This window comes from Esox lucius, chromosome 19 (assembly GCF_011004845.1).
Source record: "Esox lucius isolate fEsoLuc1 chromosome 19, fEsoLuc1.pri, whole genome shotgun sequence".
Classification (NCBI taxonomy): Eukaryota; Metazoa; Chordata; class Actinopteri; order Esociformes; family Esocidae; genus Esox; species Esox lucius.
Window position 1 is genome coordinate 7,584,734 of NC_047587.1, and position 24,576 is coordinate 7,609,309.

Below are 24,576 nucleotides of genomic sequence, written 5' to 3' on the forward strand. Positions count from 1 at the left end.
ATTCCATTCCTCGATGGGAATCTGTAAAATGGTTTTATTTGTGACTGGACACAGTTAGATCAGCTGTAAACATTAAAAACATGTTTCCTCCAATAAGGTATTTTTTTTAACTTCATAGCTATATGGCATGGTGTTCTCTTCAGTTAAAACCAGCCCACAGCATATCTTCCAAAGAAAATTTACAGTATTACCAACAACTGCTCTTGCTACACCTTTATGTATGTGAGGCTGCGAAAATGTTCTCCTCTACAAATATTATCAGAACAGGCTACTGGGGCAGATGGAGCAGAGAGATGAATGTGGGCGGGGTTTAGTGGTTCTGAAGGGCTGGCTGTACACCTTCACTAGCTCCTCCTCCAATATGCTGCTTTTACTCTGTCCTGAGTCGGATCGCTGGCTGCTCCCAAATTCATGTTTGATTCTGTCATTTGACATGACCAGGTTAAGGATGACTTAAACCAGGTTTAGGATAACTTAAACCAGGTTTATGTGAGGCAACACTGGAGGCCTATTTTCAATTAATTTTAATACAATCAATGTGATACAGTTATAGCAGCATTTTTATAGTATATGCCTTGGTTATTTCACCATCAAAAACCCTAACTTTTCCACAGTGGACCTGTAAATGACATCTAGGCCTGTAGTACTTAAACAATTTCCCCAGGCCTACTCAACCTATTGACAGGTATTGTATGTATGTACGTATATGGTTCATAAAGAAACAAACTAAAAGATGAATAATGAATAAATAATATGAATAATGAGCATAATGAGAGAGACTAGGTCTAGAGACAGAGCCAAACTATGGGGCAATGTGCAAGGAATATCATTTTAGTAATGAATGCAAAACATCAAAGGGGAACTGTATAGAATCCTGCCTTTAAAAAATAACACGCCATGTCTCCTCCTCGTCCTTAACAAACAAGACCGATTTGCCGTAGTACCAGCTAGTCCAGGGTGGTTTATGGGAATTATATTATTGCGAGTGTCAAAAGAAAGTAGAAGGAGAATCCAAATAATTTCAAACAGATAGACGAACCAGGGAATATGTCAGTCAATCTGATTAATTTTGTAGAAGAATATTATTTGAAATATATATTTAAAACATTTCCTTGAGATTTTTAATCATTTTTATGCTGGTAGTAATGTTGCCTCTTCATGGATGTGAAACGTTTTGTTTGTGTTAATCAAGTTTTTATATGATTTGTAGTATTTTGTATCTTATTTCAGTATCTTTTCTCCATAGTCATGTTTAATACTTCGATACTTGTCGTTAGTATGCAGTTTGTTTTAAACCTGCTGCCATCAGCAGTGCCACTCAAATACATTTTGGATATGAAATGAAACAATTATCATGGGAATAAAGTGCAGATGCCAGCTTTAATTTCAGAATGTTTTAATCAATGTCAGTCTAATCATTTAGAAATCACACTGTCCATTGTTTCTCATTTTAGAGTACTACACATACAAACATATTTGGACAGAATAACATTATGTATTAGCACTCACAGGCCCTTTGAATGCAATGATTGCCTGAAGTCTGTGACCTAGACATCACCAGCAAGGCTGGGTAGCTTTCCTGGTAACGTCCTTCCAGGAATGCAGTTCCTGCTTGTTTTGTCCTCAGCATGGGAAAGGCATGCTTTATTGGGTTTAGGTGATTTACTTGCTAGTCATGAAATATCTCCTCTTAGGCCAAGAAACATACCTTGGTAGCTATGACAGTGTTTGTGATCATTTTCCTGCTGCATGATTAGGCACCATTCTTCTGAGAAGACTAGAGGTAGACTTTAGGATTCATCCATCCTTTCATTACATCAAATAGTAAATGAAGACAGGTGAGCAGGATTCAGTGGCAGCCATATGGTGCATGCCCAAAACATAACACCCATTCTGCCACATTTAGCAGATGAGGTGGTGTACCAGTTTTCTCCATACTTTCCTCTTGCCATCACTTTAGACCATTTTTCTAGACTGTCATCTGGCAATTCTGGCAAATTAATGTAACAGTTGATTTTGGCCCACTTTATATTTTGGCTTTGTCTCTGATTATTGTTTTCTGATTTGTCTGCCTCATGTCAGCCAGCTTGACTTGCATTGGTACAGCTTTGTCTGCCTTGTTGTCAGGCACCTGTGACAGACTCCAAATGCAAATGCCACACCTAGAACGAAGACTATTGACAGTTCTCATATGTATGCATTAACGGTGCAATAAAAACACTCCTTCCTAATAAGAAACATTTGGGAAGCTTATGTTCAATGTTTATGGATGAAAGCAAAGCAAATTAAAGCAAATAGTCAGCAATTTTAGACAATATTTATTTAATTATTTAACATGCAATGTTTGTGGAATACAGAGCTAGAATATATATATTTTTTTGAGTTATATGTTAAGTCTTTATACTGTTCTGAGTGTGCAGATATTTGTGACAGTGTCTATGTGCACATGCCAGAAATAAGGCCCATGTTATGTGACATCATGTGCATAGACCTAATTCCATACTAAACAATACATGAGTGGAGCATGCATTTCTGTGCCTACAAATATGGGAACACATTTTCATGTACTCGGAATGAACAGCTGAGATAATCCCCTAGATTTTGGGAAATTTTGGAATGCTTGGTTGTGGTGGAACTGCTAACGGGAAGGTGGGTCAGAGCCTGGTACACCCCACCTGTCCATGTGTACCACTGATTCCATCATTTTTATCCCAACTTGGAAGGTGTAAATGTTTTATTTTATATTTGACACCTTTTTACCATTCTTGCCCTTTACAGAGGGCCTATTCCCTCATCTGATTGCCATGGCATAAGCATATCAATGTCAAAGCACACATCCATTTCCAATTAAATCTACATAAAAATATTTTCATACTACTGAAGTGAAACTCTCACTCATGGTACTATTCCAGACAAAGACTGGCTCGCTCCTTATTTAATTAGTGTTTTGGCATCCATAGACTCCAGCAACCCACGCATCTGCTCCCGAAGATGAATACGTTTGGAGGGAGCGGCTATGCTTCGCTCACTCTGGGGAGAGGGTCACATTGAGCACCACCTGACAGTTCTCAGGTTCGCCCTGCACACCATTGCAGACACCTAGCCCACGGCTGTGCCATGCTCACCGCTTCAACAATTTCCGCAAATTGAGATGGGTAAGATGTGTGATGTACTGTAAAACTGACCCCTTTCAACACTCCTATATTTTTCGAAGAAAAAACATCTGCAAGCTAAACCTTGTCTCACTGTCTTTGTTTTTTTAACAGCTCATTAAGCCATTAACAGTAATGATGTTATATTGATCTTCTGTTATGGGGACTTTGATTAATGTATGATTTGAACCATTGATATATTTAATTTACTGTCCAATCACTTTAACCATGAGACTTTCTTGAAATATATAAATGTATTAATAGAAGGACGTATATGTTAAGAAAAGGTTAAACCAATAAGGATTTCAGACATGAACCAAACTACAGGTGGAAAACAAATTGAGTCCAAGTCCGACAAGATAAAAAATGGAAGCATTCTTGAGTCATGGACACCACAGGAGATGATTATCATCCAATTTTTAGAGGCCAACTTTTAGAGAGATTCATCAGTGTGATAAATCCAGTGTGTTCTATTTTTTGAAGTTATCTATTCACTAACTAGTGACAGACACCAAAGAAACTAATGAAAGGTTATTACTTTGATGAAAGTTGCAGGCTTTTTAAAAAGGATTGGCTCACAGTGTCAGTATTTAAATAATGATAAAAATGGTGCTCCACATCAATGTATTAAACATAATGTTGTACTTGTCCTTATTGAATCAATTAAGACATTTGGATTTTTGTCCATATTGACCTGTGCAACTAATTTATAGATACTATTCTAAAGCACTCGGTTTCTAATGCACGTTAATATCTTAATAGCAGCTTAATCATCATATAAGCCATTACCACTTACTATCTGTACCTAATACAGACATGGAAAGTGAAACACCTTGTCAATTAAAACCTGTCTTAATGTAAGAAAGAACAATATGCATAAATATCATTGTTTTATTGGAAACTGAATAACTCAATGACTCATGGGCGAGTGATTTCATAAGTAAATGAGACCTTGAGTTGTTATTCATTTACCTTTACTCATTCAATGAGCACCTATAATTTATGTTTAGAACCCCTTTAAACATAATTCAGACAGGACCACGTCTCAAATTAACCATGAAGTACAACTGTATAAAAGTCATGCTGTAGCTGAGGGACACTACATTTACTTACTCTAGGCTAATTCAAATTATTTCAGCCTTTAGCTCATTCTTGAGTGTGAGGTTAGTTGAATTTAGTCACAGTGCCCGATTCCTTCAGTACAGGAACAGTAGAAATCGTGGTGTTTCTGTTTACATACGTTTGCACAGAACAAATATGAAGTTTCCTCAGAGATTCTTTCGGAGGGGGGATGGTATAATTTGGAGCCCTACAAATGGGTTCTTTGGTCTTTTAGTGATAATTAAAATGTACGTAAGAGAGAGAAAATAACTAGAATATTTGGGAGTGTGGTTTGCTCGCAGCTCTTTTTTTCTAGAAAAGTGAGAGTGTCACTCCGGTTCATAGAACGGGTTTTGCTGTGCTGTTACATATATGTGGACATGGCCACTGATGGTGTATAATGAAGGTGTCATACCTTGTGTCAGCTGAGGTCCATTCATTAATTCTCTTGATTCAATTTGTGAAATAACATTCTAACGGTTATTGGAATTCCAAAAAAGGGCTGCAACCATACCAAACAGAACAGAATCTTCAGCACTATTAATGTATCTTCATTATCATTAATGACAGTGGTGGAATTGTGATTCTAAACAGGCAATAATATGAGTGTTCCAGAGTCTTTATTCTGTAACATGAATGATGAGCTTTCTTTTTTAATTAGGATTGCTCAGTTCTGATACAGAAACCAGCTATGCCCTTACAGATGTAAACAATATGGTGATGAAGAACGTTAACATGCCCTACTGTTCATTTTCCCAAGTGTGAGGAGAATATTTTGTCACATGTGTAATTGCTCTGCAGTTAGTCCAAAATGGGGAAATAATTCCAGGCAAACAATGTGTCACTCGTCTGCTGCAAACTATATACACACACGCACACACACACACACAAACTAGGCTGTATCACCTTAACATTTTACTGTTACACTATTTCCAGCTCACTTAATAAATGTGAGCTTAGTCCATGCACAGGTTAGTCTTTCTTGTAACACTGCAATTCTGTATAATGCAATAAAATACAGGCATGGCTTCAATATGCCTATAATTTCAGAAAAAGCCTCTTTCTAAAAAAAACACATGATTAATTAAATGAAATATCTGTCAATGTATCAATTAATTTTCCTTGATAGTTTGCTAGACAACAGATAGCCCTAAGCTTGGCAGTCTCCACATACACATTATTTCCAAATGTAGATTTAACTTGCCTGCAATTAGACATTGATCTTGGTGTTACCACACTATGTTTTATTCATTTGTGTTTTGAATGCAAAATTCAATACCACATGTGAGGATTCACATGTATTTACAAACTACATATTTGTGTTGACAGAGAAATAGAAATGCATATTCTGATAGTGGGAGGTGGTAAAAGACAGGCAGGAAAAAGACAATGATAAAATGTGAGCTATTAGAGGGAATTATTGAAATAACAATATCTTCCATTGATATTCCTAAAACTAAATAGAAATGCCGTTAGTAGAGGCAGGAATCTCATTTGCAATGAAACTCATTTCAGTTTTTCTAAATGTTTTACAGCATAAATTCATGATGGGAAACTGATAAAAGTTTGTTTTGGTACGTGCCCTGCGTTGTCACGAGTTCAATGGTGATTCAAGTTTTTCGGTGTTGCAATATTTACAGTTCGGGTAGAAAAGGAAATACCCCGTTAATTCACTCAGTGGCTAAAATTATTCATACATTTGATATTTAACAAATATATAACTCTTTTGGACAATTCGTTTAAGGAGTTATTATCTACCTTACATGTTGAGTTCAGATCAGATGGTGCATGTCAGTATAATAGACGATGTTTCCACCGGGGCTGTAAAACTGGTGCACATGCTTACAGAAGCGTCACGTGACAGAGCAGTAGACGGACGCTGTGTGCGGGGTTGTTGTGTTCGTGCATGTTTTCAGCTTGCTAGTTTGCTAAAACTGCAGCGCTTCTCGGTAAACCCTTTTTAAATAACGATTTGTTATGCTTTTTATCAAACTAATATTTGGCTGTCATGTTTTAGAAAAGTGAAGTCAGCTGGTTGTTTAGCTTAGTCTAACACGGTCGTTTTATTCTTTGCTTTCTTAGCTAACCTGACTGTATTGACAGATGTCAATAACAGACGGTTATGAAATACTTTTCTTATCGCCAATAAAACTACATCGTTTAGCTCACACATTCACTGGAAGATGACTGTTTTGTCAACATGACAAATAAACTCATATCCCAGAACGATTGGTATTCTATACTTGAAGCCAGTCCATCGGATGAGCTGCAAGACCTGAAACAGAAGTACCAAAGACTGGCTTTATTGGTATGTCTAAGCTCTACTTGGGCGTTCTCCTGTGTCTTTTCAGTGGTACTGATGAGTTAATTGCAGTTTATTGTCTTTTTATTAATTGTAGTATTGGTGTATTTATTTGAGTTCCCAATAATTGATGAAGTAGCTGGATACAACATTTCTGTCCCCTCTATCTAAAATTTCTGTAAAAACACTTTCTTTTATTCAAGCACCCCCCCCCCCGTCATTTCTACCACACACCAACTAGTATTTATTCTGGGTCATCTGCGTAACTTAGGGTACAGTAATCAACTGTGGTGCAACCTAGATAGGATTTTGTTCTGGTGACTATTGCAGAGGAGGGCAAACTTTTTGGCTCAGGGGCCACATCAGGATTTTGAAATTATATTGAGGGACACACATTTGCCTTGTAATTTGTTAATCATTAATTATTTGCAGCTCAGAAAAGGCCAGTAATTAAAACATTTATACAGTAGATCCATTGAAATGTCTAAATAAGTAAAATTCAGATGTGTACGAGTGGGCTGGTGACTTTTTACTTCCCCTCAAAATAAATGTATTACCTACCGCGGGCCAGATGGAATTGCTTTGTAGGCTGGATTCGACCTGCAGGCCTTGGTTTGCCCACCCCTGGTCTATTGGTTTGTCTGGTACTTATCAATATTAGATTGTGCTGACTATACAATACAATGTTGATTTATCTTCAGAGCATAATTTAAATAAATTAACTTGTCTTTTCCTGCTAATAATAACATTGATGATAGGTTTGTTGAGGTATATTTCTCTTACGATTGTTATTTTGTAGTTTTGTCTCGCTTGTTAAGTTGAATTCACTTACTGTAACTCACTCTGGATAAGAGCATCTGCTAAATGAGTAAAATCTAAATGACTACATGATGAAATGTGTCTTGCTGTTGTACCTTGGGGTTGGATTAGAAAATTAATCTGTACATTTATGTTAATCCTTTATAGAAGAACAATATAAAATGGATTTGTATAATCTAAAACCCATTTTAATTACTGCAATCACATAGTAACTGCTAAATCAATCATTGTCCTTAATTGATCTAGGATTTTGGGAATACTGTTTTGTTGTTGATTTTGTAATGTTCAGATTGTAATGTTTTATTAGCCTCATAAAACCACCTTGATCTCGCAAGCTTGCGTTCTGTTCAGTTTGTCAGGTCAAATTCTGCTTTGCTGGACTGGCTACTGCTCTATAGATACACAGATTTGAGCAATAGTAGGACAGTAACTGTGAATGCATATTTTCTCACAGAAAATGCCTTGTAGCCTAGAGGACAGAGCATCTGTCTGGTAACCAAAAGTTTGCTTTATTGAACCCCCAAGCTGTAGTGAGCAAGACAGGTTTAACATGGTCGGTATAAGAAATGTCTGAACCCCTGACTTTAACCCAACTCTGCAAGGTTGCCAAAAAAAACACATTTACAAATGTGAGTGATATATGTACATATCGAATGGGGCAAAGATAATATGACGATGTGCTGTACTAGTCAAGTGTTTGGACACCTACTTGTCCAAGGGTATTTCTTTAGTTTTACTATTTTCATTGTCTGTAATTTAGTGGTCCTTATTATAGCAAAAACAGCTGAAACACGCAGAGAGAAACGACACTCTCGTTATTTTGAGACATGAAGGTCAGTCAATCCGAAACGTTCATAAAAGTTTCTTCAAGTGCAGTCACAGAAATCATCAAGTGATATGATGAAACTGGATCATGTGGAACGCTTCGCTGCAGAAGATAAGATCACCTTTTTGAGTTACCTCAGAAATTGGCAATTAACTGCACCTGAGGTGTAGCCCAAATGAATGCTTCAGAGTGTTAAAGTAACAGACACGTATCATAAACTGTTCAGAAGATACTTTGTGAATCATGGTCAAATTGCTGCAAAGAAACCACTACTGAAGGACACAGAAATGAGACATGCCTGGTCCAAGAAACACGAGAAATGGAGATTAGACTGGTGGAAATCTGTCTTTTGGTCCAAAGTGGCGATTTCTGGTTCTAACCGCCGTGTTTGTGAGGCTCAGAGTGGGTAAATGGATGATCTCCGTGTGTATGGTTCCCATGTTGAAGCATGGAGGAGGCGGTGTGATGGTGTGGATGCGCTTTGCTGGTGACATTGTCTGTGATTTATTTAGAATTTAAGGCACATTCAACCAGCATGGCTACCAGGTTCCGCATTCTGCAGCAATATGCCATCCCATCTGGTTTGCGTAGTGGGACTATCATTTGTTTTTCAAGGACAATGACCTAGAACACAGTTCCGGGCGGTATGTGGGCTGGCCTCAGATGACCTGGCCTCCACAATCACCTGACTCAATCACACCACTCATCCTGATTTGAGATTTTGGGGATATTTGGGATGAGTTGGACCGTAGTGTAAAGGAAAAGCGGACAGATTTATCAACAATGAAGAGTTGACTCTGGAATGCTAGCTTTCTAGGCCGAGTTGCCAAAAAAATGCCATATCTCTGATTGGCCAATAAAAACAAAAGATTAAGGTGGGTCTAAGAACACTGACACTGGACCGAGGCCAGAAAAAAGGCCAGCAACCTGGAGTCACCTCTTCACTGTTGATATAGTACTATTTAATGAAGCTGCCAGTTGAGGACCTGTGAGGTGTCTGTTTCTCAAACTAGACACTAATGTATTTGTCCTCTTGCTCAGTTGTGCACCGGAGCCTCCCACTCCTCATTCTATTCTGGTTAGAGACAGTTTGCACTGTTCTGTGAAGGGAGTAGTACACATTGTTATACGAGATCTTCAGTTTCTTCTGTAAACCTATGTAGATATTCCAATAAAAATCTGCTGTTTCCAGCTACAATAGTCACTGTATTTCTGATCAATTTTATGTTATTTTAATAGACAAATAATTTGCTTTTCTTAAAAAAAAAAAGAAAAGAAATTCTAAGTGACCCCAAACATTTGAGCTGTAAGGTTTTTGACTGGAAACATGTGGGCTACCGTATGCCTAGATAAGTCAACAACAACTACGATAATGCCTGCAGTCTTGTATGACTTTACATTTAACACTACTAAATGCAGAGGAGAGCAGGTGTTGCTAGCTGACGCCAGGTAGGCCTAACACTAGCTGACGCCAGGTAGGCCTAACACTAGCTGACGCCAGGTAGGCCTAACACTAGCTGACGCCAGGTAGGCCTAACACTAGCTGACGCCAGGTAGGCCTAACACTAGCTGACGCCAGGTAGGCCTAACACTAGCTGACGCCAGGTAGGCCTAACACTAGCTGACGCTAGCCTTGTTAAGAAGACAACACTTTTGACTGTGTGATTTCTGATCTTAAAATCCATTCAAATTCATAGCTAAATAGCAAGTCTACCTGTTTGGTGCTTTAGAGCCATTCCCTTTGGTTCCATCTTCAATTGATTAGCCAGATAGAATATATCCTTATGCGCCTCATGTTAATATTGTGCCTCTTTGATTGGACAACAAGATTCTAAACATGTCAAATCACATGGAGTTTAAGATTTGATATATTTGAAATATTAAGTTGTTAAGAAAGGGTTGTAATATAAAAGAATTATGGCGATCGTAGCACTTGTTAAAATACTGAAAATGTCTCTATGGGATCAGAACTTTTAGGACTCAAATCGATTTCAACAATGAAAAGGTTGTTGGTGTGTCCCTCTGTGCAATAATAGGAGTACCTTTCAGCGCTTAGATTTGAACTGCATTCATTAACTTTACTTGGAATATATAATATTGGAATTAGTCATATAACCTAGGTTACAGAGAACAATTAAGTAAATACTGTACATATGTTTGTCAGAATATCTATACTGAAGGTACTACATAATCCTTCATATAATGATATATATGCCTGTACATTCTAAACACTCCATAACTTCCAGAAGTTACCATCAACCTCAACAATCCTTTAAAAATACTGGATTATTCCAGTGTAAGATGTATTTATCTGACAACCTACAGTGTAGATGAGTGGACTGGAGGTAGTATAAACGCAGTAGCTTTCCCCATCCCCCTTCAGTTTTATCAACTGGGCTCCAGCCTCCCTCAGACATTAGGGGGCAGCAGTGTGATGACGGTGGCCTTTGCTCTGCCCCCCCAGCCCCCATCCCCTGAATGCCTGCACAGCACACGCCTCAGCCTCGTGGTCGAATCAGGAGGCCTGCCTGATAGAACAGCACAGACGCGGTGAGCGGGTGGGAGATGATGTATGGTCAGAAGTATCTAGTGCTCCAAATTGCCCAGTCCTTTATATTGTGTTCTTACCTCTCTAAACTCCATTAGCCCCATTAGATTAATATTTTAGAATGCGTGCAAAGAGACATCAATTAAAGCCCCTTGCCTCTGCCAGGACACTGGAAGTGCCAGGGCTTTTCATTTGTGTTGTGTATTCCTGAGAAATACCTGTGCTTCATGGCAACTCCATAGTCTGATTGACAGGAACTGGGTTTCTCTGCTCGGATCTGTCCACATATAGTGTGTGGCTTTTTGTTAATATGGCAGGTTTCATTCAGAGTTCAAACATTCCGTAATAGCATTGGCAAATTCTAAATCACTCCGCTTTTGCAGGTTACAACAGTCCTGATAATGTATCGGGAGGCCTGTAGTTTTGTTGTACAGGAGGCTTTCTGGTCTATGATTAACTGAAGCACCCAGGAATACGTGTGATAACTAGCTGCATGGCTTTGGGAGACTGTAGATGGAAGGGGATTTTCAAGGCTAAGTTCCTCTGTCAGACACTTCACACCTGTAATCTTCCAGCGCTGAGCACTGTCACATTCAGATCACAAAGGAAAGTTGCACATGCAAACCCTGTGGGACTCTGTCACCACTGGAAACAAGCAGCTTTTCCAGGTTTGCTTTGATTTCCTCCAGGACTTGAGAGGGCAACCAAGCAATTTTAATCTGGTGAGGATTTTGGAATGCCCTTCAGAAAGACTGACCTATTTCTTGAGGACAGGAGCCTGGTCAGGTATTCTAGACCTGGATGTTTTGTGCGATCACTGTTTTCTGTTAATTACCAGACGTTCTGTGGTATCTTGGCGATTTTAAACTGGTGTAGGTGATGGATAAAAATAAGCTAGACAATAATGCATTTGCAAAAAAATATCCTTCAGATGTCCACACAAAAAGCTGAGTCTTTCAGACAGGCAGTTCCTGTTTGGGTTTTTGTGAGTTGCTGTTTGCATGCTTTGCATCCTGTTTGGATTGTCCATCAGCACAGTGAAAACAACAACAAAAACACAAACAAGTAGACATAGTTGGAGCACAGTTGTCCATACATTCTAATTCATTTTAGAACTGTTTGCTTGAAATGACTAGTTGAATTAACCCAGTCTTCCTGTTCCTTAAAATAAAAACATAATTCTGGTGCCCAGTACCTGGCCTGCCTCGTACAGTTGGATATTGTATTTCAGCATCACCCGATGAATCATCATCCAGCTTTGGAAGAGTTTCAGCATCTGAACTACAGCGACCACACACACACACACACACACGCACACCCACGCGCAATGGTCTGCTTGCCACTGCCAGATAATAATCACCATTTAGGCAAATGCCTGCTAGAAAGGATCTAAGTTGTTTTCCAAAAGACCAACTGCCACCACCTCCCTCCTCTTCCATGGGCAGATCAGGAACCCATCAACTATAAGTGCTGTGACCCTCAATAATCGGTGGCCAAAGCCTGGACTCCATAGACCTGCCGGAGGAAATTAGAGCTGGTTCGTGTGCATAAAAACCACACAAACAGGGATGTCAGTGTCCACTACAGAGCAGAGACATACCTCAGGGCCATTTTGAGCATTACATGAGAGGATCCTTCCATTTTGATGTTAATCAACAAATGACATAATATGCATATCGCTATACCCCCTCCTCCCCCCACGGACCAAATAAAATGAAATCCGAAAGAGAGCAGGGATAGTATCGCTACATCTTTTGGCCGGAGGTGCCCTCTTCTGCAGCTCTCCCCCTGAAGCTGTCTGGGATAACAGATCTGTCCTCTGTGATGTCTATGGTGCCTCAGTCTATTTTTGTTTGCTGTACTCAGCCTCCTCTGCTAAATTGTCCAGAAGAAGAGCTTTGGTCCATCAGCAAATTGCCCAGAAAATGCTGTCAGCGCAGGTTGTGACATGGGCTTTTTTCACTGGCAGATTGTCTCAGACTACTGTGGTCTAATTAACCTAGCTTCTGTGTAGTGTGTCTGAGCCACCATCACCCTCTTACCCCCACTCCAGTCCCCACCCACCCACCCACTCACTCTCTGCCGTCTCATAAAAGTACAGGTTCATAAGACTGATGGCTGCTGTTATTTTGGTCATTGTTTCTGTTTTGACGGCTATTGTCAGGCTTGTCGTTGTGGCTGTCTAACCTGTATTTTGTCCTGTCTTCTGTCCTGGCTGACAGTATCACCCGGACAAGCAGGGCCCAGATGTGACGGTGACTGAAGCAGAGGAGCACTTACGTAGATTCATTGAGGTTGACCAGGCTTGGAAGGTCCTGAGCAACCAGGAGACAAAGAGAGCATATGATCTGCAGTTACGTGGTAAGTTTGACTCCCCCCCCCCCCCCCGTAGTTCACAGAAGAGTATATCAGTGAAACAGTTGATTACATAATGTAAATTATTATTATTATTATATATATTTTTAATTAAATTTTTTTTTTTATAATAATCTGTCCAGTTTTGCGGTTATGGCTCTGCCATTTGAAAGAGATGTTTCCTTCAAAAGAAACATCTCCTGTTCAGCTTTTTATCACACTGCTCATTTAACCAGGAACGTTTCATCAGTATTCAGAAACTCAAGGTGATTACATTCCCTGGCCAAAAACAACAGCAGTTGAGGTCACAGCGCTTGTCCTACAGTTAGCTGCAACCGGCCGGTATTGCGCAAACTACTATGGAAAAGGGTAGCTGAAGCATGGACCATGCCTAAACACACCAGGTCAAACTCTTGAGGATTCAAAGAGCATGGCCTAGACCACGCTTGGTAGCCTTTGTCGAATTGTTCTAGGTGGAGATTTTTGGGGAATGTAAACATCTCTTAATTGCTTTTACAGGCCGTCACTGTAACAAGCCAGTCTTTTGCTTAATGCTTCACTGTAGCTGACTAGTTATCTGACCTGTTGCTGCATCAGAAGATGTGGCCAGTAATTGATGGGCAATGCATGGTTTACAGTCAAACAAAGGCAGAGGATGACGCATAATAAATCATTTGAAGTATTAATGAGTTGCTGAGCAGATATCTTCCTGGCTGGGGCGACGTGACTCTGAGGAATTCTGACTCAGGTACAACACGTGAAAAAATATTCTGATACAGCTCAAAAGAGCAATACAGATTTTTCACACTTTGGTGATGTTGGTTCCATCTGCCTTAGTTCAAATGTGAAATAAATGCAAACAAATTGCTTCTCCCTCTCACTTTTGATATCCCTGTATCCTATGATTAATTTAAACATGAAACATGATTTCATTTCATTACACGTTTGAATTGTACCACTTTATTTATTCCTGCCGATTTGATCATGCTCAATTAATCCCATAGCAATTCCCCTTTGGACCACCTCTTGCTTAATTAATATTCAGTGGATACAGAGAGAAGTATGACATTAGTCACTAAGACCACATATAACTAGTGGGCCAATATGGTGTCTGAAAAGGTCACACTAAATGAGCCATGAACCAATCCAGTTTGCATAACTTAAAGCTTATATTCCGTTTTAAGATTTCTTTGAAACCTGTATACCCTGTAGCACATAAAAAAGCAATAATAGATGGCTTGCAAATTATTGTAAATATCAGGCATAGATTGTCAGAGTGCGGTTTAGACCATTAAAACTGACCCCTTTTACGGAGTATGTACACATGATTGTTTTTGACTCGTCATTAAGTGTGAGAATTCCAGCAAGGTAGTTTTTTGCAAAGACACTCTGCCGTCTGTCCTTCCAATAAGAGACTGTGTTCGGCTCCAGACAGTGGTTATGTTTGCATCTTTTTCTGTCCCTCTCAAAACACATCCTCGGTGTTGAGAAGAGCACAGGCCTCTGGTAGGAGGAGAGGAAAGGGAAGCAATGTAGGTCAGGCCTGTCACACATGGCCTAGCGTTACATTAAAGTGATAGGCTGACTATCCTCCGCCCCAGGAAAGAGGTTCCCCCAGCTAGTTCTCCATTAGGACCTTCAGTAAATGTACATCCAGGCTGTTTTATTTTGTGTGTGTGTGTGTGTGTGTATATGTGTGTGTGTCTCTGAATGTGTATTTGCACACCATTAGCAGGGAAAAGCTCCCATCGCCTTTAGGGGGAAACACTCAGCAAGCCACAGTGCAGGGACACTGAAAGCCAGCCTACCTCAGCCATAGAATAGACAGGAATCTGTGGCACTCATAGATGGCTCTTCCATTGTATTCCGTTTTATGCTGCCATGCAATAAACAGGTTTTCTTCAAAAGATTTCTGCCTAATTGCACCACTTTTTAAATAATTCCTTTTCAACTGTTTGAAAAATGTCAAGACTGTCCAGTGACAGTTTGAAGTGAACAATTAACACCTATTGAAATGCAGTTTTACATGGAATAATGGGATGTTGTGCTGTTTGCTTTTTACATGTTGACCAGCAGTATGTATTCTTTGCGTCCAACTTATCTTTTTAATAACTTACAATGTTTGTCTGTTCAATGTGTGATCTGGGCCACCTTGATCGCTGGTTGGTTTGGGTATTGATTTTCCCTCGTGGCTGTCTGCAGGCTGATGATTCTAAGCACCCAATCAGAAGGGTTGGGTAGCAGCCTAGCATCACTCAGCTCCCATCTGTCTGCCTGCGTTAGACCTCTTTAGTGTTTAGTCAGAGCTCCAGACATCACCATAGTGTTTAATGTTGCCCAGCCATTCAGAAGCCTGTGCAACATTCAGCCCCACTGTGATCAAGTGGGGCTGATAATTAAAACATACTCAGGTTTGACTTAAGCTAGCTCAAAGGTCTGTTTGATCCCGACTTCATAATGAGTGTGTTCTTAAAGTTTGGTTGTTGCTAGCCCCTTTTCTTCTGTAAGATTGGATTGTTTCATCTTCCTGCTCTGATAATTATTTACTATCCCCTTGTCTATTAGCCTAAATCTGATGATATAACTGCAGTGAAAGTCAAGGAATACTATAAAAACCCATTCCTAATGTCACCTACACCGCCCAAAAGTCAAACACATCAGTAGTCTTTCTAATGTCACCTACACCGCCCCACAATCAAACACATCAGTAGTCTTTCTAATGTCACCTACACCGCCCCACAATCAAACACATCAGTAGTCTTTCTAATGTCACCTACACCGCCCCACAATCAAACACATCAGTAGTCTTTCTAATGTCACCTACACCGCCCCACAATCAAACACATCAGTAGTCTTTCTAATGTCACCTACACCGCCCCACAATCAAACACATCAGTAGTCTTTCTAATGTCACCTACACCGCCCCACAATCAAACACATCAGTAGTCTTTCTAATGTCACCTACACCGCCCCACAATCAAACACATCAGTAGTCTTTCTAATGTCACCTACACCGCCCCACAATCAAACACATCAGTAGTCTTTCTAATGTCACCTACACCGCCCCACAGTCAAACACATCAGTAGTCTTTCTAATGTCACCTACACCGCCCCACAGTCAAACACATCAGTAGTCTTTCTAATGTCACCTACACCGCCCCACAGTCAAACACATCAGTAGTCTTTCTAATGTCACCTACACCGCCCCACAGTCAAACACATCAGTAGTCTTTCTAATGTCACCTACACCGCCCCACAATCAAACACATCAGTAGTCTTTCTAATGTCACCTACACCGCCCCACAGTCAAACACATCAGTAGTCTTTCTAATGTCACCTACACCGCCCCACAATCAAACACATCAGTAGTCTTTCTAATGTCACCTACACCGCCCCACAATCAAACACATCAGTAGTCTTTCTAATGTCACCTACACCGCCCCACAGTCAAACACATCAGTAGTCTTTCTAATGTCACCTACACCGCCCCACAGTCAAACACATCAGTAGTCTTTCTAAGGTCACTTTGCAGCAGCCCACTGAAGAGACTCGTGAGACGCTGGAGAGAAGAACCCACAACACCTGCAAGACGCAGACCAGTGAGCCCCGTCCACCCCCATGGCCAAACATCCTGGGTTTTACTATCATTGTTTGTGTGACGTCTTCCTTGGGCTCTCAACGTAGTTCCTCTGACTCCCTCAGCCCCTTGAGATACTACAGTGATCCAGCAAGACTGCAGTGTTCCCCCAATACTTTGGTAATCCCAGTGTACTGCTGTGTTCCCACAAAACTGCGGTAATCCCAGAGGATTGCAGTGTTCCCCTAATACTTTGGTAATCCCAGTGTACCGCAGTGTTTCCACAAAACTGCGGTAATCCCAGAGGATTGCAGTGTTCCCACATAACTGCAGTGTTCCCCGCAAGACTACGCCATTCTCCGCAAGACTGCGACGTCCCAGCAGCACTGCAGCGTTCCAGCATGACTAGAATGTTCCCTGTAAGATGAGTGTTCTCGTAAAACGACAGGGTTCCATCAAGACTACAGTGTTTAGTCAGAATTGTTTTGTGTAAATATTTTAAAACCGCATCAGGTTTAGAAATCTGTTAGACTTTTATTGTTAACTTAATTGTTGAAGCGCTTTGACAAGTATGCCTGGATCATATTTTTTGTATTTGACCCCTGCCACATTCAAGGGCTGTTTTTATTTTTATTTTTTTTCACACAATGAGAAAACATTTTTGGACAGATAATTATTATAATGCTCCTGTTGTGTAAGAACTGTTTGGAACAGAATTCCTCCAATATTCACACCAGATTGCAATGAAAAATAACAGAAGTTACAAAAACCCAAATTTTAATTGTTATGCTGTAAATTCCGCGTCATCAATTAAATGATGCTGTATATCAGATGAAGAATTAGCAGATAATCCGTAATCTTACTGTACCACATTAAAAACCCCTTGGGAACAGCCGGTGAAAATGTCTTCACCAAAGCTCTCCTTACATAGCCATGAGGCCACTTAGGCTAGTCTCATGACTAATTAAAAAGTTGCATCAAAATGTGCTAATTGCCATTTCTTCTCAAAGACTGTTTAAGAGATACTGTACTGACAGAGTCAAGGGAAGTGTTAATGTCTTTTATACCGACTTTTTTCATATTTTATCATTCAATTTGCAGGTATTCTGATGTGGCCAACAGTGTAGACACTTGCTCTGTTCTTAACACATGTTTAGGGTTCCAGCAGTGACTGTGTGAAACCCTCTTGTATTTCTTCAGGTTAAATCATATTATAGTGATTCTGTTTAGGGGAGCCTATGTATTTCCATGAGATGATGAGGCCTAGCCCGGACCAACCTTGCTTGTTAGTAAAGGGCCAAGAGTAATGTCATGCAGGTTGGCCACCTGGTGGCGCTATAAGTGGCATTTCAGAATACACCCACCAATGAGCAACTATGATATTAGATTTTTTTTGCCTAATTATTGCATCTATAATTGCAGATGTCAGAAAGCGTAACATTCAAGGGGAATATTGAAAGAGGTGTTTCCGTGTAGTTCATTTGATAAAAGTGTCGCCCAACACCTGGATTGTGGGGTTGTTTTCCTATGGGGTGGCTGATAAAAAAATAATGTGAAATTGGGTCCAGTCACTATTACACTGGTTAAAAATGTCTGCTAACTTCAAGGTTCAATGTAATATGTTTTAGAACTATAATTACATTTTCAGCTAGATGTAAATGTTTTAGAACTATAATTACATTTTCAGCTAGATGTAAATGTTTTAGAACTATAATTACATTTTCAGCTAGATGTAAATGTTTTAGAACTATAATTACATTTTCAGCTAGATGTAAATGTTTCAGAACTATAATTACATTTTCAGCTAGATGTAAATGTTTTAGAACTATAATTACATTTTCAGCTAGATGTAAATGTTTTAGAACTATAATTACATTTTCAGCTAGATGTAAATGTTTCAGAACTATAATTACATTTTCAGCTAGATGTAAATGTTTTAGAACTATAATTACATTTTCAGCTAGATGTAAATGTTTTAGAACTATAATTACATTTTCAGCTAGATGTAAATGTTTCAGAACTATAATTACATTTTCAGCTAGATGTAAATGTTTTAGAACTATAATTACATTTTCAGCTAGATGTAAATGTTTTAGAACTATAATTACATTTTCAGCTAGATGTAAATGTTTCAGAACTATAATTACATTTTCAGCTAGATGTAAATGTTTTAGAACTATAATTACATTTTCAGCTAGATGTAAATGTTTTAGAACTATAATTACATTTTCAGCTAGATGTAAATGTTTTAGAACTATAATTACATTTTCAGCTAGATGTAAATGTTTCAGAACTATAATTACATTTTCAGCTAGATGTAAATGTTTTAGAACTATAATTACATTTTCAGCTAGATGTAAATGTTTTAGAACTATAATTACATTTTCAGCTAGATGTAAATGTTTCAGAACTATAATTACATTTTCAGCTAGATGTAAATGTTTTAGAACTATAATTACATTTTCAGCTAGATGTAAATGATGTTCATGTCTATAATTCCACTGATAACAGCCAACACAGGGATACCTTTCTGGTATCAGAAAATGCTGGCCTTTAAATGTTTCATTAATCATTAGTAGTTGCCATTAGCTACAGGGCTTACATTGCTTACATTAGCTACAGTGTTTATTTTGCTAACATTAGCTTCAGTGATTTCCTTGCTAACATTATCTACAGTGCCTACCTTGCTGCCATGCAGGCCCTGGCATGTTTCACTCTCAATTGAGCAACTAAGTGCATTGTATAACGAATGAATGCAACAACCATTGTTTCGGTGTGACTGTTTAGCCGTGTAAGGCCTTACGTTGCATGCCATGAGTGTTTTGAGTGTCGTCGTAAATAGCCTCACCACTTTGCATACTTCTCATTTCACTTTTCAGGTGATGAGCCATCTGCCCCATCCCACGAATTATCGCCACAACATTGAGTGGTGCTTTACATGACTGCACCTGTGTTCCCACTGTGTCTCAATGACGGGAAGTCTTAAAGTGAAAATAGAAGCTCTTCGCCTGGGTCACGCCAGTGTAGCCTAATGGTTTCCGATACCTTATTACCGAGACTCGCGGTGTGCTAGTCAGGCTAGTCAAATGTATTCCCTCAAGAATTTTATGTTGCGTCAAATCGTGTCACGTTCTTCCATTGCCCCTCCAACTACCTTTTGTTTGGGTCCTGTGTTTGCCAGGTGCCTATTGTCTCTCCCCTGCCATCTCCCAACCCCTGAAGGCCGCTGGCAAGTAGACGTGTAGCCTACAAATAGATGAGTAGCCTGTGTGACTGCATTAAACCTGTCAGGTGGTGATCTGGTACAGCAGTAGTGAAGGACCTCTAAAGGGCTCTGTGCCAAGGTCCGATTATATTTTCTTTTCATACAGGGAAGCGCCACTGATGTCTTTAAAGCAGTGTTACAAGAAAATAGAAAACACATGCAATACATTGTTTTAGAGGATATGTTCCCCCGTTGAATACGTGGGCCCACTAGCCACGGTCACCACTTGTATTGCTGGTCTCGACTGTGTCTGTAGTTCTTGATTGGACACTCATAGTCATAGTATATTAATGTCTCAGCGGCGTCTGTCCAGCTCTGTGCTCTTAACCAGAGAGATTTCCTCTCTGGTCCAACCCATTGCCTGTTGACATTCCAGTTTGGCTAACAAGCTCCTCATAAAAATACTAGGCTAGCCAATGATCATACATACAGTGATTCCGGTTGACATTCAAGACTTTCTGCTTTTTGCAGAGTTTATTTACTGACCTTTTCATGTTTTCACTGAAGAATGTGTTTCCTATGATTTGGGTTGTGCTTTTCATGTACTGTTTAATTTACGTTATCCAGTTAGGGGAATCTCTGTTTTTTTGGGTCCTCTTAGTGTTTGTTATAAAGCTGTGCTATATCAGACCATTTAACATGGGGTTTACAATACATTGATTGGTAATTACATTGTTAACTTGTTTATAACCGCAATTTTGCATGTCAGAGTTTGGGATATATGGTCAATATAACCACAGCTAAGGTCTATATCCAGACACGCGGTATTGTATATATTAACAGAGCCCTGGTGGTATATAGTATAGTGTATATATTGATATTGATGTCTCAATGTTTGGTTTATCTATGACAAAAACTTTTATCAGCATGGCTCCCTGTTAAAAAAAAAAACAACGGGCAAATGAATCTAATCAAATGTTTTTCTGTGTCTCGATGCAGCCAGTGAGCTGAATCAGAGCTGGCCAGTCGATGCCCGCGTGTGTCTGGATGACATGACATGGGATGAGGGTGAGTGGCGTTGCGGTCGTTCTTCTGCCTGTGGCTTGTCCCATCATGCTCCCCTGTCACTGAGTCATAGTGGGAGCATCCATAACGTCATACTCCACCCGTCTCATCCAGCGTGCCGCCTGGCTCTCGGCTGTTTGACCGTGCCTGTGTTCTCTTTCAGATAACGAGGTGTACACGTACAGCTGTCGCTGCGGAGGGGAGTTTTCCACTGGAAGGGAGGAGGCGGATGGGGCCATTGTGTGCTGTGACACCTGTTCCCTCGGCATAGAAGTCAACAGGACAAACCTGACTGGCTGTGACATTGTTCGCTAGGCTCTTTGAATCCTGGGCTAGATGATGTCAAGGCAGTTCATATTTTTCTCATCGTCATCTACATACACTGAATACAATGTTCACATTTTAACCTTCTGTTGGAATGAACACACCCATGGGGCCTTGTGTACTTGTCGAGTGGACAATGAAAGGATGGTTTTGCTCTTTGACAGACAAGCTCCTCTGTTTTAACATTGTGCAATAAAATCATGGGTGCAGAATTCAAATGGCAACTAATGAATGTTTTTAATGGTAATGGGTATGTGCACATTCCTTATGTAATGTCTCTGGTCGACCCTGAAGTTCTATTGTAAACTCTGACCTTCTATTGTTGACCCTGAAGTTCTGTTGAGTAGAAGTATCTGCAGTTTTTTTGCCCCCCACTATTGTGAAAAGCAAATGGCTCGGTAACCTCGTAGCTCTTGTTAACTTTGTTTGCATGTAAATAAATAGGTTTTTTTCCGAACTCACAATGCAGCAACAAACGGCCTCCACACTTCACCACAGAAGACCCCTCTAGCGAATGACAAGCTTTTTGTCTTTCTGTCCCTTGTCTGCCATGTTGGCAGATAGGAGAGGTTACAGCAACGGGATGGGGTCACGTGTTCATTATACTTCAAAGAGAGTCATTAGGCTGTTAGCTAAAATCTGTCTTCTTGCAGCAGAAACAGCTTGAGCGGGGCGAACCACACTTTTCATCAACATCCCGCATGCTGAACCCGGGCTAGACCAGTCAGTGGGCCAGCAATGGACCGAACCGTAATCCACTGTGACATCAATTAGGAATAATCTCATCACTTTTGGAGAGTGGGCTTGTCAGAAGCACTAATGAAGTACTTTGTGTCCTCACTTTATAGTGCAGACAGGATCAACGATACATTATGGTGCTGTAATGGAGGTTGGTCACAGCGGCCATTGGTGTGGTGGTCAATTTGAACCTGGTGTGAAATGGTGTCTCGGTTTGCAAAAGTCATCGGTTTCCTTTGGGAAACGTGTTCGATCATTATTGATCAAGTGGCTTTCAAATAGGGGTTGAAATGAACAGTCAATATGAAGGACATTTTTTGCTTTGTGATTTTGAATGGTAAATTCTAAAGATTGGTCGTAATTGCACTTGAAATGATTACAACTTTTGCTGCGCTTTTATATATACTTTAGGTAAGGAAGTGGGTCAACACTGCCATATAGAGAGACTTTTCGCCAGTTGGTGTCAAGATGTTGTAGATGGAGTTCTGTGGTGCCATGGCTTTCGGTGTGAATGGCAGCTGTAACCTGAAACCCCTGTCAAGTGTGAACTGAACGAAGCAGATTTTCACAGATCTCCTTCCAAGTTCACAGGTATCTTTGAAAAGACCGATTGAAAGAGAGGCTCAAACTCAAAGGGGGATGGAGAGAAAGCCACTCTTTCTTCCAATCAAGCTCAATGGATTTTTCTTCCCTGGTTTTCTTCTGGAACTCCAACTTAATCTCAGACGGACAAAGGAACAACCCCTCCTCCCTATCTAATTCATATCCCAACACACAGATCTGGAGATGCAGAGCTCCCCTGTTTGGGCTGGAGCCACAAATGGAATTGCCTCTTTCTGAGGCCGTTAGACAAAAGATGTGCTTCAGAATAGCCGTCACTGCAGGTGTTGCACTCGTTTGAAAATCACATGCATTAAAATCAGTCGGTATTTTCGTAATGTATGATTAATATTAGAACCTACAGTGACCTCTGACCGTAAACGGTCACATGAGGTCCGTTCATTGACCGCACAACTCTGATACGACAGGCTTGATTTGGTACTAAACTTGCCTGAATAAGTCATCTTTTGCCGAGCGACAACATTTTCAAGATTGCAATTCTCGGCCGCAGGCTGCGGTGACTTACTGCTACGTGTTAGCCAGGAGGGCCGCTTAGCCCGCCGTCGTCAGCATGTTTACTCCCTCGCTGTTGTAAGTCCCGTGTGTTGTTGACTACCTCCTCAACATGGCAGAGCCTGCCGACAAGGACACCAAGCCATGTGCAAACAGCACGGCTTCCCGGAGATCAACGTGGTCAACACTGAGCTGGTTATCTGGTGTCTGTCTGGGGCGTGGAGTCAACACAGAGGCTTGTTTGATGGCCAGATAGACTGTGAGTGAGAGTGACGTGCTGCCAGGCCCCCCCGACCCACCGTGTGCATCCCCATGTTTGCTGTGGAGATCAGTGGGCATCCCTCTTTACACAGCCCATTTTAAACCCAAGAGTAAACAGGAGCGTTCCACGGTGACATTGGCCTCATGCTTTAGCGGCGGCGCCGGGTGTGGAGAATTGAAAAGGCTACTGTGTTGGACTACTATTGCTGATTGCAGTCCAGAGCCAGTGGACCTACAGAGATGAATAAAACACACAGTTGGAACAGTTCGCTGCAGGTTAGAGGAACAATGAGATGATATACAGAATTAACATTTAACGGCTAATCAGAATGCTGAGGGTAAATTGGTAGCGATTTGTTATTGTTTTTTAATTAGAGCAGTATAATAGTTATGGTTGGGGCCAGTTCATGGGAGAGCTCTTATTGATTGTAATTAACGCTTCCTTCATAGAACCAGAGTTATTCTGTTTCCCTTTATCGCACGCACAAGTGGTGTAGGGCATGTTAAAAGGGACTGTGATAAAAATCTAAACGGAAAGCAATTTGTCTTATTTTCTACTCTCAAGTATTACTTGATGCTCTTCCCTGATGTTTTTCTTAATATACCAATACCATGTTGGTGCATTTTAATAAATACAAAACATAGACCCCAAACGCTCATACTTCAATTTGGTTTACCTCCTTTAAAAAAATATATATAATATCTGTTATTAGCATTTTTGGAGTAGCCATGCACCCTTTTTGTTCTCTCACATATTTTCCCAATAGCCAATGTCCTAAACTACAGAATAAAATCACTGTTTGGACCATGTTGTGACTACGATGAAACAATTGAATGTATTAGGGTATTTATAATTGTGGTCATATTTTTTTTTTAATTAAAAAATAGCAATAGCAATAGCTCCATATATTTTGGACCATTGCGGGTCCCTGTCACAAAAAACAACTTTTAGAAACTATTGTAGTCATTCAGTAGGGCCAGTCTGTAATGTGACAGCCACCGACCATCACTGTTTATGGCTGAGACTGTTTCAGAGCCCATCCCATCAGCCTGTCTACTCAGCTGGCACTAATTCTAACAGCCCTCAATGCAATTGCCAATGTGGGTGTATGTATGTGTGTCTGTGTGAGTCTGTGTGAGTCTGTGATAATGTTTGTGGGTGTTTGTTTGTTTGTTTTGAAGGTAAACAA

At 40.2% G+C, this 24,576-nt stretch overlaps 1 protein-coding gene across 2 annotated transcripts; it reads left to right on the forward strand.

The window, feature by feature from the left end:
* The first annotated feature begins 6,019 nt into the window (after window positions 1-6,019).
* dnajc24 (DnaJ (Hsp40) homolog, subfamily C, member 24) lies at window positions 6,020-24,034 on the forward strand. 2 transcript variants are annotated; one of them, XM_020056514.2, is made up of 4 exons: window positions 6,020-6,202; window positions 12,971-13,109; window positions 20,885-20,953; window positions 21,114-24,034. In XM_020056514.2, the coding sequence occupies exons 1-4, from the start codon at window positions 6,035-6,037 to the stop codon at window positions 21,263-21,265; spliced, it is 528 nt and encodes a 175-aa protein (XP_019912073.1). In that variant the 5' UTR covers window positions 6,020-6,034; the 3' UTR covers window positions 21,266-24,034.
* Window positions 24,035-24,576: the final 542 nt, after the last annotated feature.

Excerpts from the sequence above, each read along its gene's own strand:
- dnajc24 (XM_020056514.2), top strand. The coding sequence starts at position 6,035 with ATGGTGCATGTCAGTATAATAGACGATGTTTCCACCGGGGCTGTAAAA. Across the intron at positions 6,203-12,970 it reads TAAAACTGCAGCGCTTCTCG|TATCACCCGGACAAGCAGGG; the intron begins GTAAACCCTTTT and ends CCTGGCTGACAG. Across the intron at positions 13,110-20,884 it reads ATATGATCTGCAGTTACGTG|CCAGTGAGCTGAATCAGAGC; the intron begins GTAAGTTTGACT and ends GTCTCGATGCAG.